Raw genomic sequence first — 17,365 nt, 5'->3', positions numbered from 1 at the left:
TGTATCAGTTCTTTAACAACATCAACATGTCCATTATGACTTGCTATACACAGAGGTGATGTATTCTCATTGGCACACTTATTGACATCAGCTGAATGTTGTATCAGTTCTTTAACAACATCAACATGTCCATTCTGACTTGCTCCATACAGAGGTGATGTACCATCATTGGCACACTTATTGACATCAGCTGAATGTTGTATCAGTTCTTTAACAACATCAACATGTCCATTATGACTTGCTATACACAGAGGTGATGTATCCTCATTGGCACACTTATTGACATCAGCTGAATGTTGTATCAGTTCTTTAACAACATCAACATGTCCATTCTGACTTGCTCCATACAGAGGTGATGTACCATCATTGTCACACTTATTGACATCAGCTGAATGTTGTATCAGTTCTTTAACAACATCAACATGTCCATTATGACTTGCTCCATACAGAGGTGATGCATCATTTTTGTTACACTTATTGACATCAGCTGAATGTTGTATCAGTTCTTTAACAACATCAACATGTCCTCTCTCACTTGCTTTATACAGAGGTGATGCATCATTTTTGTTACATTTATTGACATCAGCTGAATGTTGTATCAGTTCTTTAACAACATCAACATGTCCATTCTGACTTGCTCCATACAGAGGTGATGTACCATCATTGGCACACTTATTGACATCAGCTGATTGTTGTATCAGTTCTTTAACAACATCAACATGTCCATTATGACTTGCTATACACAGAGGTGATGTATCCTCATTGGCACACTTATTGACATCAGCTGAATGTTGTATCAGTTCTTTAACAACATTAACATGTCCATTATGACTTGCTCCATACAGAGGTGATATATCCTCATTGTCACACTTATTGACATCAGCTGAATGTTGTATCAGTTCTTTAACAACATCAACATGTCCATTCTGACTTGCTCCATACAGAGGTGATGTACCATCATTGGCACACTTATTGACATCAGCTGAATGTTGTATCAGTTCTTTAACAACATTAACATGTCCATCATGACTTGCTATACACAGAGGTGATGTACCATCATTGGCACACTTATTGACATCAGCTGAATGTTGTATCAGTTCTTTAACAACATCAACATGTCCTTTCTCACTTGCTCTATACAGAGGTGATGTATCCTCATTGTCACACTTATTGACATCAGCAGAATGTTGTATCAGTTCTTTAACAACATCAACATGTCCATTCTCACTTGCTCTATACAGAGGTGATGTATCCTCATTGTCACACTTATTGACATCAGCTGAATGTTGTATCAGTTCTTTAACAACATCAACATGTCCATTATGACTTGCTATACACAGAGGTGATGTATCCTCATTGGCACACTTATTGACATCAGCTGAATGTTGTATCAGTTCTTTAACAACATCAACATGTCCATTATGACTTGCTCCATACAGAGGTGATATATCCTCATTGTCACACTTATTGACATCAGCTGAATGTTGTATCAGTTCTTTAACAACATCAACATGTCCATTCTGACTTGCTCCATACAGAGGTGATGCATCATTTTTGTTACATTTATTGACATCAGCTGAATGTTGTATCAGTTCTTTAACAACATCAACATGTCCATTCTGACTTGCTCCATACAGAGGTGATGTACCATCATTGGCACACTTATTGACATCAGCTGAATGTTGTATCAGTTCTTTAACAACATCAACATGTCCATTCTCACTTGCTCTATACAGAGGTGATGTATCCTCATTGTCACACTTATTGACATCAGCTGAATGTTGTATCAGTTCTTTAACAACATCAACATGTCCATTATGACTTGCTATATACAGAGGTGATATACCATCATTGTTACACTTATTGACATCAGCTGAATGTTGTATCAGTTCTTTAACAACATCAACATGTCCATTATGACTTGCTCCATACAGAGGTGATATATCCTCATTGTCACACTTATTGACATCAGCTGAATGTTGTATCAGTTCTTTAACAACATCAACATGTCCATTCTGACTTGCTCTAGACAGAGGTGATATATCCTCATTGTCACACTTATTGACATCAGCTGAATGTTGTATCAGTTCTTTAACAACATCAACATGTCCATTCTGACTTGCTCTATACAGAGGTGATGTACCATCATTGGCACACTTATTGACATCAGCTGAATGTTGTATCAGTTCTTTAACAACATCAACATGTCCATTATGACTTGCTCTATACAGAGGTGATGTATCCTCATTGGTACACTTATTGACATCAGCTGAATGTTGTATCAGTTCTTTAACAACATCAACATGTCCATTATGACTTGCTATATACAGAGGTGATGTACCATCATTGGTACACTTATTGACATCAGCTGAATGTTGTATCAGTTCTTTAACAACATCAACATGTCCTTCCTGACTTGCCCATAATAAAGGAAACGAACCATCCTCTCTACTGTAGTTACTGTCACTATTCATACTTATCAACCATTTGACAAGATTAACTGTACCCATATAACAACTTCCACTAAGTGCTATATCTTTACTGTGAATATCTTTAGTACAAACAAGTTCCTGTTGCTTTGGTGGATCAAGTTGTTTTAAATGTGTTACAAATTTTTCTTCAAATATAGTAGATATCATGTTTCTGTTGACACATACACTGCTTACGAATCCGTTCTCCCAGTCTTTCAGCAATCTTTCTATATATCTATTTATACTGTTATCAGGTATTCTTATTACAAACTCTGTTTCTGGGCCCATGTTATCTGTTATCTTCCATAGAAATCTCTCTTCAATAAAATCTGTATTAGCATGATCAAAAAAGAGCTGTAACATCTTCTCCCCAAAGAACTTAGCCAGGATATCAAACAACTTATCATGGATTATTTTGTATTTGTTATCCTCCTTGACCACATAGGTACCTTCAAGTGTTTCAAGCGATTTTTTTAAACGTTTGATGGATGTTCCTTTAATCAGTTCACATTCTTCTAGTAAATCTTCTATTATTGTTCCTATCTTTTCATCTTTTGTGGACAAATTTTCTTCTGTTAATGTGTTGTTAAACATCACACAAAGGACTAAGCTACAGTACTGAATCTTACCAGCCTCACTCTCCCCATACATTTGTACAATTTGATCTTTAAAAAAATCAAAAGGATTGCTTAAAAAAGAGCTTATGCTTACATTTGTCTGAAGATTCTGATTATGATATAAGCTACATAAAAGAGGAAAAAAATCATATTTTTCTGACATTTCCTTTACTTCATCAGCGTTGTCTTTAAAATACACTTCAGATAAAGCATTTCTTTCCGCGGCACTAAGTTTAAATTTTTGTGAACTTAAATCTATGCTGCACATTTTGAAAATAGAGAGACTGCTAAAACGTTCGTCTTTGAAAACTTCCAATCTACATGTAGATATTATTTTACAACATTGGTCTGTCAGGAGAGATTTGATGTGATCCAAGTGTTGTTTCCAGTCATTGTAAATTTGTTGATTAAGAGTATAACGGCCACATACATCATCATAGACAAATAATGTTTTCCTACCATGTTTAAACCATTTACCAATATCTTTAGGGTTACTACATGGTATTACAGTATAACCCTTTTTCTTCATTATGAGGGCAATGTGTTTAGAAAGAAAACTTTTTCCAATGCCTGAGTTTCCAACCAGGGTAACTGTACTTTCTGTCAAAACTTTTTGCATGACATGTTTCTCTGCTTCAGTACTAACAAACTGTTGATCATCCTTCTTCCACCGTTCCATGCGATTGTCGAACTGCTCTGCAAAAAAAAAATAAAAAAATAAATAAATGAAAATGAACAATGGAGTGTTTCGATAAAATACTTTAAGCTTGAGATAACCTGGTTTCTAAAGTTTGTAAATAAGAAATAGGGAGAAAATCAGTAAAGATCCGTCTAAGTTCCATTTAATTGATAACTTAAACAACACCTATCTTACCGTTATCTCTGTGATTTGTTTTCGTTGAATAATAAAAAAATTCCCTGAAAAGACTAGAAATGCAGAAATGTACCCAAATGAACATTTTTTAAACAAATCAAATATCAATAGTAATTACTGTCCATTCCTAGATAAAAATAAGTCATTTTTATACAGAAACTCGGCACGAAAATTTACGACATAAGATTTTTGCTTTCCATATTGTTAATTTTTCGTTTTTTTTTTGGACGGTGATGTTCCTTTGACACCGCCTTACGGTGTTGATATACCTCAACTCGTTAGCTATGTCCATGATTTTAGTGGCTTGTTTTTTTATTTTAATGAGCGTAATCTATGTATAACCGGTGAATTATTGAGTCAGGGATTTCGTAACCACTAATCACTTAAAACCTTTATTAAATTCATTAATAGATACACAGATTTAGTTTACAAAATTTGCTGTAGACATCTTATTTGATATGGAATAGCACATTCTATATTTTGTAGTGATGTTGTTTACCGAGCCCGAAAAGTTTAATACATTTTGAGTACACTCATGCATCCTATCAATAACATCGTTCTAAAAGGTTACCAATTCATCAGTTGAATTATATTTTAGAATATTGTTGTCATTGGTATAATATTGATATTGGTTTCAGTAAATTAAAACCATACTAAATAAAATTAGTATACACATATGTGCTTTCAAGGTACTACAATTTGTCGATACCTATATTTTGGCATTGCGCAATTTCATCTTTTTTATCTGACTGTTTATGACGTCTTTAAAATAAGCTTAATTGATGTTGAATGTGTATGTGAGATGTATAGGTACCCTGTCACGTCAGGTCTGTGTTTTTGCTAGATGTTTTCTACTTACTACCAAACTGATGAGTTACACTCTTTTCAACTGATTTATTGATCGCCGCTCTTATGTTGTGCTGTAAAACCTCCCTCCCAGGTTAGGGGAGGGTTGAGGGCATACAAACATGTATACCCTCGCCATTTTGTTTATGTGCCATTCCCAAGTCAGATGTCTTTGGCTCAGTGGTTGTTGGTTTATGTCTATCATATTTGATATTCGTAAATTGTTGTGTTATAAATTAGGCTGTTTTCTCAATTGTATTATATTTTTGCGATCTTTTATAGCCGACTATACGGTATTGGGTTTTCTCAATGTTGAAGGCCATACGGTTTCCTATGTTTTCCCACATCAACTTCATTTGAATTTTCGTGGATAGTTGTCTCCATTGTAAGCATACTACATCTCCTTATTTTCATAATTGTTTACTTCCAATGGTGGTTGTTTTCATATATGAAATTAAATATGGTATGAGCATTTCCCTGTTGTAATAATTTAAAGATAATCTATGCAAAATATTTTATTATTTGAAACAATGATTTGCAAAATTCAAGAGAAACCACGACTAATTAGGCAAATCAGGAGGGGTATTACCAATGAAAAAAATTACTCTAGAATTTATTTATCATCATTGCTGTACCGTGCATATGACGTTTTCCCAGTTCTGTAGTAATTAATATCAGAAATTCTCACTAAATGTACTATGTGTTTTACATCCTACAATAATAAGTGCTAAGTATAGTTTTTCAAAGCATTTCTTTATCTTTTTTTTCCAAGTCTGTAAAGTATATCTCGAAATGATCCTAAATTGAATAAACAAATAATTTGATTGCTACTCTTTGGTCAAATACAAGCAGTATAAAATAATTCAATACATACACACTAGAACAAGTCAATAATTAAAAGGATCCAGAAACAAGCTGGTAGTTTATATTAATTCGTTTGACTAATTCAAAAAGGAACATTTTATATTGTAATATACGAGGAGTAGAATGTGAATAAATAATAATTTTACACTTGATGGAAAAAAAAAACCAAAACATATAATAAGGTGAACACAAAAGAGTAACAAAAATAATACATCGGATATAATAAAGTGTATGTTTTTGAACAGACACACGTTTTTAAGATATAAGTATCACTTGTTGACATACTTGTAATCATATGACAAATCTTTTGCTATTGAGTATGAATGTTTGAACTGCCAAACATATGTTTTGTTCGTAGCTGACATCTGTTTTACAATGTAGTAAAAATTGTTCCGACAATCAATGTATGATATTGATATTATAAAAATGCTGTTCACGCATGATGTGAAATAAGGGAGGGGGGGGGCAACAAGTAATGGGCTGTTGTTTCTATGGCACCACATACACAAATCGTTGAGGCCGCTATATTTTTAACAAACAAGATGTTGATTTAGAGAACTACATTGCATTCGAAGTCGTGAGTGATAAAATTGACCTTATCTCTTACAAATGTAGTAATAATTTCGAGGTTTAGTCACCAGAGACTGGACATAATTCCTGAATGCTCCTACCAAAAAAATGGCCTGAGCATTTTCAGGGAGGAAATTCCATGAACGTACAGTTGCAAGTGAAAAATGATTCGAATACAGGTCTGTTCTTGCTCGAACAGGGGAGATAAGTGACAAGTTTCATGTATTATGATTATGTATTGTTGCATGGGATTCTGGAATTAAGTAACGGAGTATGATGATTTTTCATCTTGTAGAAAATTAATTGATCTGTGGGCCTCCCTTCGATCTTTAAGCCTTCCCAACCCGTTTCGAGATATAATCGCTCTAGGGACACCAACCTAGGACCCTCAGTTACGATCGTGGCAGCCTCTGTTTGTTCTTGTTTAATCTTATCAATCAAAAGATGCGTATTGTCCCAGATAACATCAGCATATTCTAATAATGGTCTTATGTATTATTAAGTTTATTGTCTCGAGTGTTTGTCTGTCAAGGATGTATTTAAATTTTCGTAGAGGATTCAGTGGTTTTTATGCCTTTTCGGTTATAACATCAATATGTTTATGCCAAGTGCCATCGTTTGAAATATGTTATCCAAGGTGTTTATTGATGGTTATCTCAGTTACTGTACGTTGTCAATGTTAGGCTTTGGATTATCAGGTTTGTGAAGTTTCCGTGAAATTGTCATGATCTCCGTTTTCTGAGGGTTATTTAAAGGTCACTAACCAATTTGAAATTCATCTATTGATTGTTGCGATATCTCTATTCAAGTTGATTGCCGATTATTGGGGATCATCTTCTATCAAATATAAACTTGTATCATCAGCAAACAACTTAATAGTAGACTGTATATCAGATATGATATCATTGATCAATTAAAAAAATAAAAATATAAGAGGTCGCAGGATCGACCCCTGGGGTACTCCAGTCTTTATATTGCCCCTCTTGGGTGATACATTATTTATTATAACCTTTTGCTTTCTATCAGATAGATAATTTGTGACTCATGCTAAAATAGAACCTTTAATGCCAATAGCTTCTTATTTCTTCAACAACCACTTTTTTTGCTGTCAAATAACTTACTTATATCACAAAACAATTCTCTTATTCCTTTCCTGTCATCTTATGCCTACCCAAACTCATTTGTAATATTAAGCAATTGATAAATGACTGAGTTCCCTTGAGTGAAACTACTACTGTCGCAAATACCGCACACATGACGATTACTATGTACCGCACTTTAAGTAACGTCACGTCACATTGACGTGTTATCAATAGTTATCAACAGGAATCCTGATTATGATTTAATACGCCAGACGCGCGTTTCGTCTACATAAGATTCATCAGTGACGCTCAGATCAAAATAGTTATAAAGCCAAACAAGTACAAAGTTGAAGAGCATTGAGGACCCAAAATTCCAAAATGTTGTGCCAAATACGGCTAAGGTAATCTATTCCAGGGATATAAAATCCTTAGTTTTCACGTGGTGGATGAAATTCAGCAAACAGATGAGTACATGTTCGATTTAGATTAAAAAAAATCTGTCAAATTAGAAAACACGTTCATCCCTCCCGGTCGACAAGTCATAATTTAGCCGTCAATACCATCGTTTTTTCAAGCTAGTAATCTTCCTTCCTCTGATACACCCATGCAGACCATGATTTCAACTACAGCCAATAGTGTACCCGCAAGCGACTCCTATCAAATGAACCCACAGGCCAATTATTCCATGTCGACATCTCATGTACAATCACATGCAGCATCGTTTTATACGAGTAACTATTATAGATTGGTTATCCTTTTGGGATTTCATATGAGACATCTTATCACTCAAATCCAACACTCAGCGACGTACAAAAGTTTAACTACTTAAAGGCAATAAAGGAAGAAGCGTTGCAGATCTATGACAAACACTAACTGCGGCCAAGCTATTTCTTTGTTACCAGAGAAATATGGACATACATATAATACTATAATACAAACATACATGCAAGCTGTTCTTGATGTTTTGCCGCTTATTTATACTCTAATAAGCCTTCGCAATTATTATCACAAAACTGAAACTTACGTACGAGGTCTAGAGACACTCGGACAAACTGAAGACACTTATGGTTCACTACTTGTGCCAGTTTTTCTGAACATTTTGCCTGCAGAAAAACGCCAAAACTCAGCTAGAGAATATAGGTCAATAAACTGGATCTTAAATAAATTACGCAAAGCACTTTTAGAATAGTAAATTTTCATGAAAGCCGGAAAATAAGTTCAAAAAGTAGGAAGCCCACTAACTACCGTTACACTCTTGATCAACGCAAAATCACGTACAAATAAACTCTTCAAAGATACCAGGATTACATTTTGTATTTACGCCAGACACGTTTACAAATGACTCATCAGTGGCGCTCGAATCCAAAAAAGTAAAAAAAAAAAAAAAAACTAAATAAAGTACAAAGTTGAAGCTCATTCAGGACCAAAATTCCTAAAAGTGTTGCCAAATACAGCTAAGGTAGTATATTCCTGAGGTAGAAAAGCCTTAGTTTTTCAAATATTCAAAAGTTTTGTAAACAGTTTTTTATAAACATGACCATATCAATGAAAATAACCATCATTCAACAAGAAAGAAAAGTCGCGCTCGGATAAAAAGATAAATACAAAGAATGCGAATTTTGTCACGAAATCAGACACACATCCGTCAACTGCACTAAATTCACAACCGCTAACGCAAGGACGAATATAGTCAAGAGCGAACGACTGTGTTTCAACTGCCAAGGTCACCATAGAGTAGCTGATTGTAAATCAAAAAGTAAAAGCCGAAATTGTGACAAACGTCATCACACTTACATACGTAAAGGATGAGAAATCCGAGGAATTGAACAACCCCAAGCCAAAGAAACCGAATATACGGTAGAACATTCTTCCATACCACAAAGAACTACAAATGTACTGTTAAAGACCGCCGTCGCTACTGTTAGGTCGGGAAAACAAAGTGCAGTAGCCAATATTATGTTAGATGAAGGTGCACAAAGGTCCTTCACATCGGAGACACTTGCAGAGAAGTCGTATTTAGTTTTAAGCGGAAACGAAGTAGTGCACCTTTAAGGGTTCCGAAAACAAAATGGACAAGCAAGACACATGAAATCGGCAACAGTTTATACTCAAACAGATGAAAACGAAATATACCACTAAGCGTTCTTATTATTCCTGAAATTGCAATGCTACTACAAATTCATGAGAAATCCGTTACTTACACGAAACACTGACGAGGACGTAACTTAGCACATCCTGTATCGGACGATGACATGTTCGAAATTGAAATACTTATTGGAGCAGATTATTATTGGATTATAGTTGGAGATGACATTATTAGAGGTGAAGGACCAACCGCCGTTGAATCCAAGCTTGGATACCTCCTTTCAGGACCCTGGATACCTCCTGTCAGGACCCATTAAACCGACAGAAATGTTCGGAGATTGAACCACCTTGTGGTGTCATACCACCTTTTACTCTCTCAAATTTAGAATGTATGTGAAAGTAGGCCTACTCGGACAAAAATAGTGCATTTGATGTCATTCTTTACTTAAACTAAACAACAAATTGGCAGACATGAAACTTTTGGTGAAAGAGAATTATATTAAGACCATTTGAGCTAAAATTTACTTGTTTATGAGTTTGCATTCAAAATTGAGGATTAATGCACTCCATAGTATACTAATTTAAGATTTCCAGAAAACCAGGGATTATTTTTAGTGGTACCTCTATTCGGAAGACCTTTTCTTTTTTATATGATTTTAAACATATGTTGAAAATTGGCATGCAGAAAGCTTTCTATGAAGTTAAGCTTAAGGTAAAATATTTAGAAAGCTGGGAAAATTGTAAAATTTGGTTGAACAGATAGGGACTTTTAATTGGTGGTATGACACCTTGTGTTAAAGATAAGACCGAAAATACTGAAATCGACGAATTTCCAACAATGTACGAAGAAACAGCAATATCTTACGAAACCAAAAGATAATTCAGTGATTTCCTGTGGAAAGCAGAACATCGACCGCTACCAACAGAAAAAAAAGCTGTTGCTTTGAAAGGACTGAGAGGGTAATAACACGTTTTCATAAGGAACCAATATTACTTTTAAAATACGCAAAAAAAGATTGATGAGCAGGAAAAGCGAGGTTCATTGAGATAGTTGATAACGAAGAAATCAAACCAATTTTCAAGCTGCATTACATACCTAATCACCCTTTTAAGAAGGATCCAGTCACTACGCCAATCAGGATCGTACTATGATAGTATATGATTGTAATTGAAAACAGACACCAGATAGTGCTAGCTTAAATGACTGCTTACTGAAGGTACCGCCGAAACTAAACGAAGTCCCTGCCATACTACTAAGATTCCGCATGAATAAGTATCAAGTATCTACAGACATTGAAAAGGCGTTTCTAAATGTTGGACTGGACTTTGAGGACCAGGACGTAACTAGGTTTTTCTGGTTGAGTAAACCAACAGACCCAAACAGCGATATAACAACATAGAGGTTCAAGTCCGTATTATTTGGAGCTATATGCTTTCCATTTATATTGAACGCCGTATTATCAAAGCACTTGAATAGCCATCTATTTGATTTCATTGAAAAACTTGCCAAAGATTTATATGTAGATAACATTGTATATAGCTTTGAATGAGAAGAAGAGCTGTTAAAATAATTTATACTCGTTCGTAGTTTATTACAGATGGGGGATTTAACTTGCGCTTAACAGTCAACTATTACAGGTATTAGTAAAACTTGAAAATGTTATGGACAAAGATCAACTAGTTAAAATCTAAGGATTAGGTTGGGATACAGCCAGTGACACATGGGGATTCGTTACGCCAACTCTAAATACATCAAAACTAATAACAAAACGTACTTAGACAATCATCATGGATTTATGACCCGCTAGGAATATTAAGCCCTATAACCGTCCCAAGTAAAATGGTATAATGCGATGCATATGAGAGGTCTAGGCCATATTATCGAAGATCTTTCGAGAAAACTTCGAAATAGGACAATAGAAGACACGCGGTTCAGACTCATTAAAGCAGATTTTAGGCGGATTTTACCGTTTCAAGCAGATTCAACATATGCAATATGTAAATGATGTAGGCTTGTTTCCACATCTCATTGTTCATTTGGTTGGAAATTAAAAAAGTATGGCAACATTGCAGCTAACGTTTGCAAATGTAAAAGCCACAGCCTATTCTGTTCAGCCGTCATGTTCTGTAACAATAACGCAAATGCGCAAAGAAACATATCGCAAAATGCAAAGATTGGTGATAGTTTACAAGATTGTAATCTATTGTTTTTCAAACAATTGCAACATATGTTCTTTAAACACAGAAAAGAACGTCCAATTAATTAAGTTCTTTTGGATGTTTCAGTAAATGAACTGTTACAGTCAAAGTTAGCCTTCCATACATTTGGTTCATCACTATTTAAACAGTTTTCGTCTTTGCACCAAATGAAGACTGCTTTAAAATTAAATAAAAGATCCATGAGAGAAATTTTGAAGGTATTATAGTTTTCGAATATGAACTAACATTTAAACTCTGTATAAAATGCAAAAGCATTTGTCAAAGGACCAAAAGAAATTCAAGAAATTCAAATTGTTCTCATGTTGAAATTTGAAAATCAAATATAAATATCTTTTTCAAAAAAAAAAATTACATCGCAGAAAATGTCTACGACCGGGGAAAAAAAGTAAGCTTAAGATATTGGCTTTGCAACAAAAATGTTTTTAGCCTGCAGTTATGCTGGTCTATTAAAGTCGTAAAATACTAAAATAAGCACCTTTTTTATTTGGCACTCCACTAGGAGAAAAACTTCAACTAGGACAAATTACTACCTGACTCAACAATACAGAATTGAGGAATATCAGAAAGGATATTTAGGAAGCCACAAAGATAATTGTACCCCGACATTACTTTGATCAAGGTTCAGACACAAAAAAGACAACGTAATATGTGTAATTCATACCTTAATTTTTATTAACTCTGTATTTACATTGCATCACAGATCAATTTTATTCATTCATTGTGTGTTTATTTGTATCACTTCGTATTATTATTGAGTTAAGTCATTCCAATTAATATTCTATAATGTGTCGTTCTATGTTGTGATGTTAAACTAATGTTTCTGAAAAAGGAGAAGGTTTGGTACCATTAAAACGTTCTCTCCTGCTGCAATTTGGTGCATCTGTCCTAAGTCAGGAATCTGATGTTGTGTGGTTGTCGTCTGTTTTATGTGGTTCATAAGTGTTTTTCGTTTCTCGTTTTTTATATAGATTAGACCGTTGGTTTTCCCGTTTGAAATTTTACACTTGGGCCCTTGATTGCTCCGTTTTGAAGACCATACCTTGACCTTTAATGGTTTACTTTTATAAATTGTGACTTGGAGAGAGAGTTGTCTCATTCCATACCACATCTTCCTATAGAAATACACGGACTCTGGCGCATGCGAGTGTATAGTCGCAAACGGAAAACGTACCCTAATAATGGCAAAGAATAGAGAAGCACCTCTAACACAACTGACAATACCCAGATTAAATTGATGGCTGCCGTTATTTGAAGCAGACTTTTAGCACACATAAGGGACACTTTCAGGATAACCCGTGCAATTATGGAGTAATAGCCAGATAGTGTTGACCTGGTTAAGTTCAAAGAAAACTTAAAAACCATTCATTACATATACCGAGTAAAAAGAATTACAGAGCTAACAGAAGAGACGACTTGGAGATACTGTCCAAGTGAGTCAAATCCAGCTGACTTACTGTCAAGTGGGATAACCGTAGATAACTTCCAAGACAACCAACTTTGGATGCATAGCCTAGATTAGCTCATAGTAGAAGATAATTTACCGAATGGAATAGAGATGAAGCACAAATGTTATCCACTATTGCACACCAAGAAGTCGTAGTAGATACTGTACAAGCTACACATAACAACTCATTCAAGAAACTTCCTCGAATTGCCGCTTACGTGAGAAGATTTATTACAAACTGTAGAACACGAGCAATACAAAAACGTATGTTAAACACGATCGAAATACAAAACGCAGCGGTAGCGTGGATAAAATACACACAGAAAAAGTTTAATTCAGAAATAATTCAAGATTTACAAACAGGAGTGGAAATAATACAACCTTGTAAAACAACTCAAATGCACCTATTGAAAAATATACACAATTCCCGATTTTGCTGCCCGCAAAGGACAAATTGACATAACTAAAAATAATTGGCGCACAGGATTATCGAGTACCGTAACATTACTCTGCCAAACATATTGGATATAGTAGATACGACAAGAGCAATATACATAAATGCGTGATCTGCAAGAAAGTTGCTAGTCGACTGTATTCGGCTCCAGATTCTTCCTCCGTTACCTAAAGACCGACTTACAGAAGCACCCCCGTTTACAGTTACGGGAGTAAATTTTACTGGTGCCTTGAATGATAAAACCACAGATGGACACACCAGTAAAATTTATATTTGTCTATTTTCTTTCGCTAACACTCGTGCTGTACATTTAGAAGTAGTGATGCATTTATCTGAAGATACATTTATATTAGCGTTACGAAGATTTGCCAGTAGAAAATAATTGCCAAAAAATATGATTTATGACAACGGTACAAAATTCATCACAGCCGCCAAGCAATTAACAAAATCATTATCAGTTAAAGAAAACTGAACAACTTCGGCACTGAATGGAAGTTTATACAAAAATGAGCTCCGTGATATGATGGCTTTTGGGTGAGGCTTATTAGACTTACAAAGGACTGTATAAAAAGGAAATAGGGCGTTTTTGATACATATTGAACTATTAAGTACCATCATTACGGAAATTGAAGTTACATGTATACTCAAGAACCTTTAACAAACGTATCATTCGACACGTTAGATGAACCGCTCACTACGTTCCACGGACGTAGAATAACATCACTTCCTTACCCTACGAATCAAGATTAGGAACATTCACTAAATGATAAGACACATAAATCTATTAATAAACTGTTTAGATTATATCACTGATTTTTCAAAGTTGTTGGTGTAAAATGAAACATGAGTACTTAACATCCCTACGATAATATCGTCGCAATACAGGGAACAATAAACAAATGATCAGCATTGGAGACGTGGTACAAATCTATGAAGATTCGCCGAGGATCAAATGAACACTAGCCGTTGTCGAAAAACTCAATGTATGAGGAGACGGACTAGCAAGATCTGCCGTCTTCCGGACCCAAAAATGGACTAACATCGCTTCCTATCACAAAACTGTACCCACTTGAAGTTAGTTCGAAGAGTGATGAGGACAATACGGACTGTGCAATTAAAACATGTCGCAAAGCTAAGATGGTTGTCATGAAGAAGATAAAGAAATGTACTAAGTGAATTATACAAAGACTATACTGTAAAAAGCGAGATTCAGTTTAGTTTTTCATGGACATAAATTCATTTGAGAAATGTTTAAAGTTTTCCCTTATTTTATTTTCTTGATGGTTAAATTTAATTTGATTTAGTTATTTTTTGCTAATTTCACTTTTGTGCGGCCCCAAGTATGTTGTTAATACCGCACACATAACGTTTACTATGTACCGCGTTTTATGTAATGTCACGTCACCTTGACGTGTTACTATGGCTTTCTAATACATCCATCAAATAGTCAAGACGTCTTTTATTTCTATTATCCACTTAATGATAACTACATTTCTACTGAGCTTATACCCCGAAAATAAACATGTATAACTCTGGTATTCTATAAAATGAATCCACATTTTCTTTTTGTACGAATACTTTTTCACAGCAATGTTGGTGATAAAATTGTATATATCCATTCTTAAAAAAATAAAATTGTCAATGTGTACGTTTTGCATTCTTTTCAAATATATTAAATCCAACCGTCTATGCAAAAAAAAAACCCGATCTATTTATGAATCCATTGATAATAAATGCATTTCACGGTATTATCAAAAATACATATTTATAGTGTAGACCATTATAATATTTTGGTAGGGGATTTTAACTGTACTCTTGACAAAACAATTGATAGAAATCCCTCCCATAATCGTGATGATATAGGTACAAAGGAATTACTTTTTTTATTGTCACAATATGATCTAACAGATATTTGGAGAGACAGATACCCAAAAGATAAACGGTATACGTTTCAGAGAGGAAATTCAAAGTCTAGAATAGACTATATCTTTTGTGATAAAAGTCTGTCAAATAAAGTTTACAATGCTGGTATCGCGCATTGTCCTTTTAGCGATCATGATCTTGTGTCATTCAAATTAAAACTTGATGAAATACAGAGAGGTCCGGGTATATGGATAATGAATATAAATACTATAAAAAGTGAAGAATTTAATAATGCATTTAAAATTTGGTGGCAAACCTGGAAAACTGAAAAAAGTAGGTTCGAAAAAATTCAAGATTGGTGGGATGTAACAAAATCACAAATAAAAAAGTTAACAATGGAAGTAAGTAAAATATTAAACAAAAATTCTCAAAAAAGTTATAATATTAACCTTGAAAAGAAATTAGAAAAGCTTAAATTAAATAGTACTACTTCTGGGGAAATTGAAAATAAGATATCAGAAATAGAATTACTAATTAAAAATTACTATGAGAACAAATCAGAGGCGTCTAAAATAAGGGCGCGTGTAAAATGGGCGGAAGAAGGGGAAAAATCGTCGAGCTACTTCTTCAACCTCGAAAAACAAAACGGAAAAAATAAATTATGGAGTCGAATTAAAACAGACAATGGACATTTTAAATATAATATAGACGAAATACTAAATGAACAAGTTAAATTCTACTCAAATTTATTTAGCTCCGAGGGATGGAATTTGGAAAGTGCTAAAGATTTAACCAGTCACATCGAAAATAAACTAAACGATGACGACAAAAAAATACTTGACCGTGATATTACCGCGGAGGAAATAATGAAAGTTCTAAAAATTATAAAATCAAATAAATCCCCAGGGGAGGACGGGATCATATCTGAATTTTATGTAATATTTTGGAATATCATACAAGAAGAATTTTGTACGTTATTGCAAGAAATATTTAATGACAAAACATTGTCGGATTCGCAATATAAAGGAGTTTTAACATTATTATTTAAGGGCGGGGAACGGGAAAATATACGAAACTGGCGCCCTCTTACACTACCGAATTGCGATTATAAAATTATAGCTAAAATACTAGCTGAAAGATTAAAAATAGTCCTTCCTAAGCTTATACATCCCGACCAAAAAGGGTTTGTAAAAGGTAGACACATAACGGAAGCGAATAGAATGATACAGGATATCATAAAATATATTGACGATGAAGATGAAGAGGGTATAATTCTCTTTTTAGACCAACAAAAGGCCTTTGATAGGATGGAATGGGGATGGCTAGACTTCGTTATGAAGGAATTTAATTTTGGGGACAATTTTCGTGGTTGGGTTCAAATGCTATTAAAAAGTGCAAAGACTTGTATTAAAACAAATGGCTACGTCTCAAAATATTTTTCAATTTCTAGATCAGCCAGGCAGGGGTGTCCTATAGCCCCCTTTTTATATATATTACAGGCAGAGCCCTTGGCCTGTGCAATAAGGGCAGAAAAAGACATTCAAGGCATTATATTGCCTGGAGAAGAAAATGGGGAGCTAATAGAAACCAAATTAAACATGTTTGCAGACGACACCCAATTATTTAATAAAAATGAAAGTTCTGTAAAAAAATCTTTTGAAATATTAGACAAATATGAAAAGGCATCGGGTTCTAAAATTAATTACGAAAAAACTAAGGGAATAAATATTGGCGCAAATAAACGCAGACGACCTACTTTCAAAAAGATAAGCTGGACAACAGATAACATAAAAACATTAGGTATTCACCATGGTTATAACATTGACAATGACAAAATTTGGAAATCAATATTAGAAAAAGTACAAAATTGTGTACACGTCTGGAAAAGTCGAAAATTGACTTACTCTGGAAAAGTCCTTATTGTTAAAAATTTAATTATATCAGTATGTGGTTATGAGTTAGAAATAAGAGGTAT

The 17,365-nt window shown here is 34.3% G+C and overlaps 2 protein-coding genes across 3 annotated transcripts in view; one reads left to right on the top strand and one right to left on the bottom strand.

The window, feature by feature from the left end:
* The window catches only part of LOC134681246 (acyl-CoA dehydrogenase family member 11-like), a 533,340-nt gene that overhangs the window by 346,874 nt on the left and 169,101 nt on the right, over window positions 1–17,365 (top strand). The gene's annotated exons all lie outside the window — the stretch shown is intronic.
* LOC134681487 (ankyrin-1-like) overlaps window positions 1–17,365 on the bottom strand; it is a 54,384-nt gene that overhangs the window by 4,477 nt on the left and 32,542 nt on the right. Inside the window, exons 6-8 of the mRNA XM_063541123.1 lie at window positions 3,548–3,784; window positions 2,441–3,136; window positions 932–1,081 (exon numbers count right to left, since the gene is read on the bottom strand). Of these exons, the coding sequence (XP_063397193.1) occupies window positions 932–1,081; window positions 2,441–3,136; window positions 3,548–3,784 (1,083 nt within the window). The remainder of the gene's footprint in view (window positions 1–931; window positions 1,082–2,440; window positions 3,137–3,547; window positions 3,785–17,365) is intronic.

The sequence above is a fragment of the Mytilus trossulus genome, chromosome 8 (assembly GCF_036588685.1).
Source record: "Mytilus trossulus isolate FHL-02 chromosome 8, PNRI_Mtr1.1.1.hap1, whole genome shotgun sequence".
NCBI lineage: Eukaryota > Metazoa > Mollusca > Bivalvia > Mytilida > Mytilidae > Mytilus > Mytilus trossulus.
Note: the sequence above shows the minus strand (reverse complement) of the source record. Positions and strands in the feature narration are given on the sequence as shown.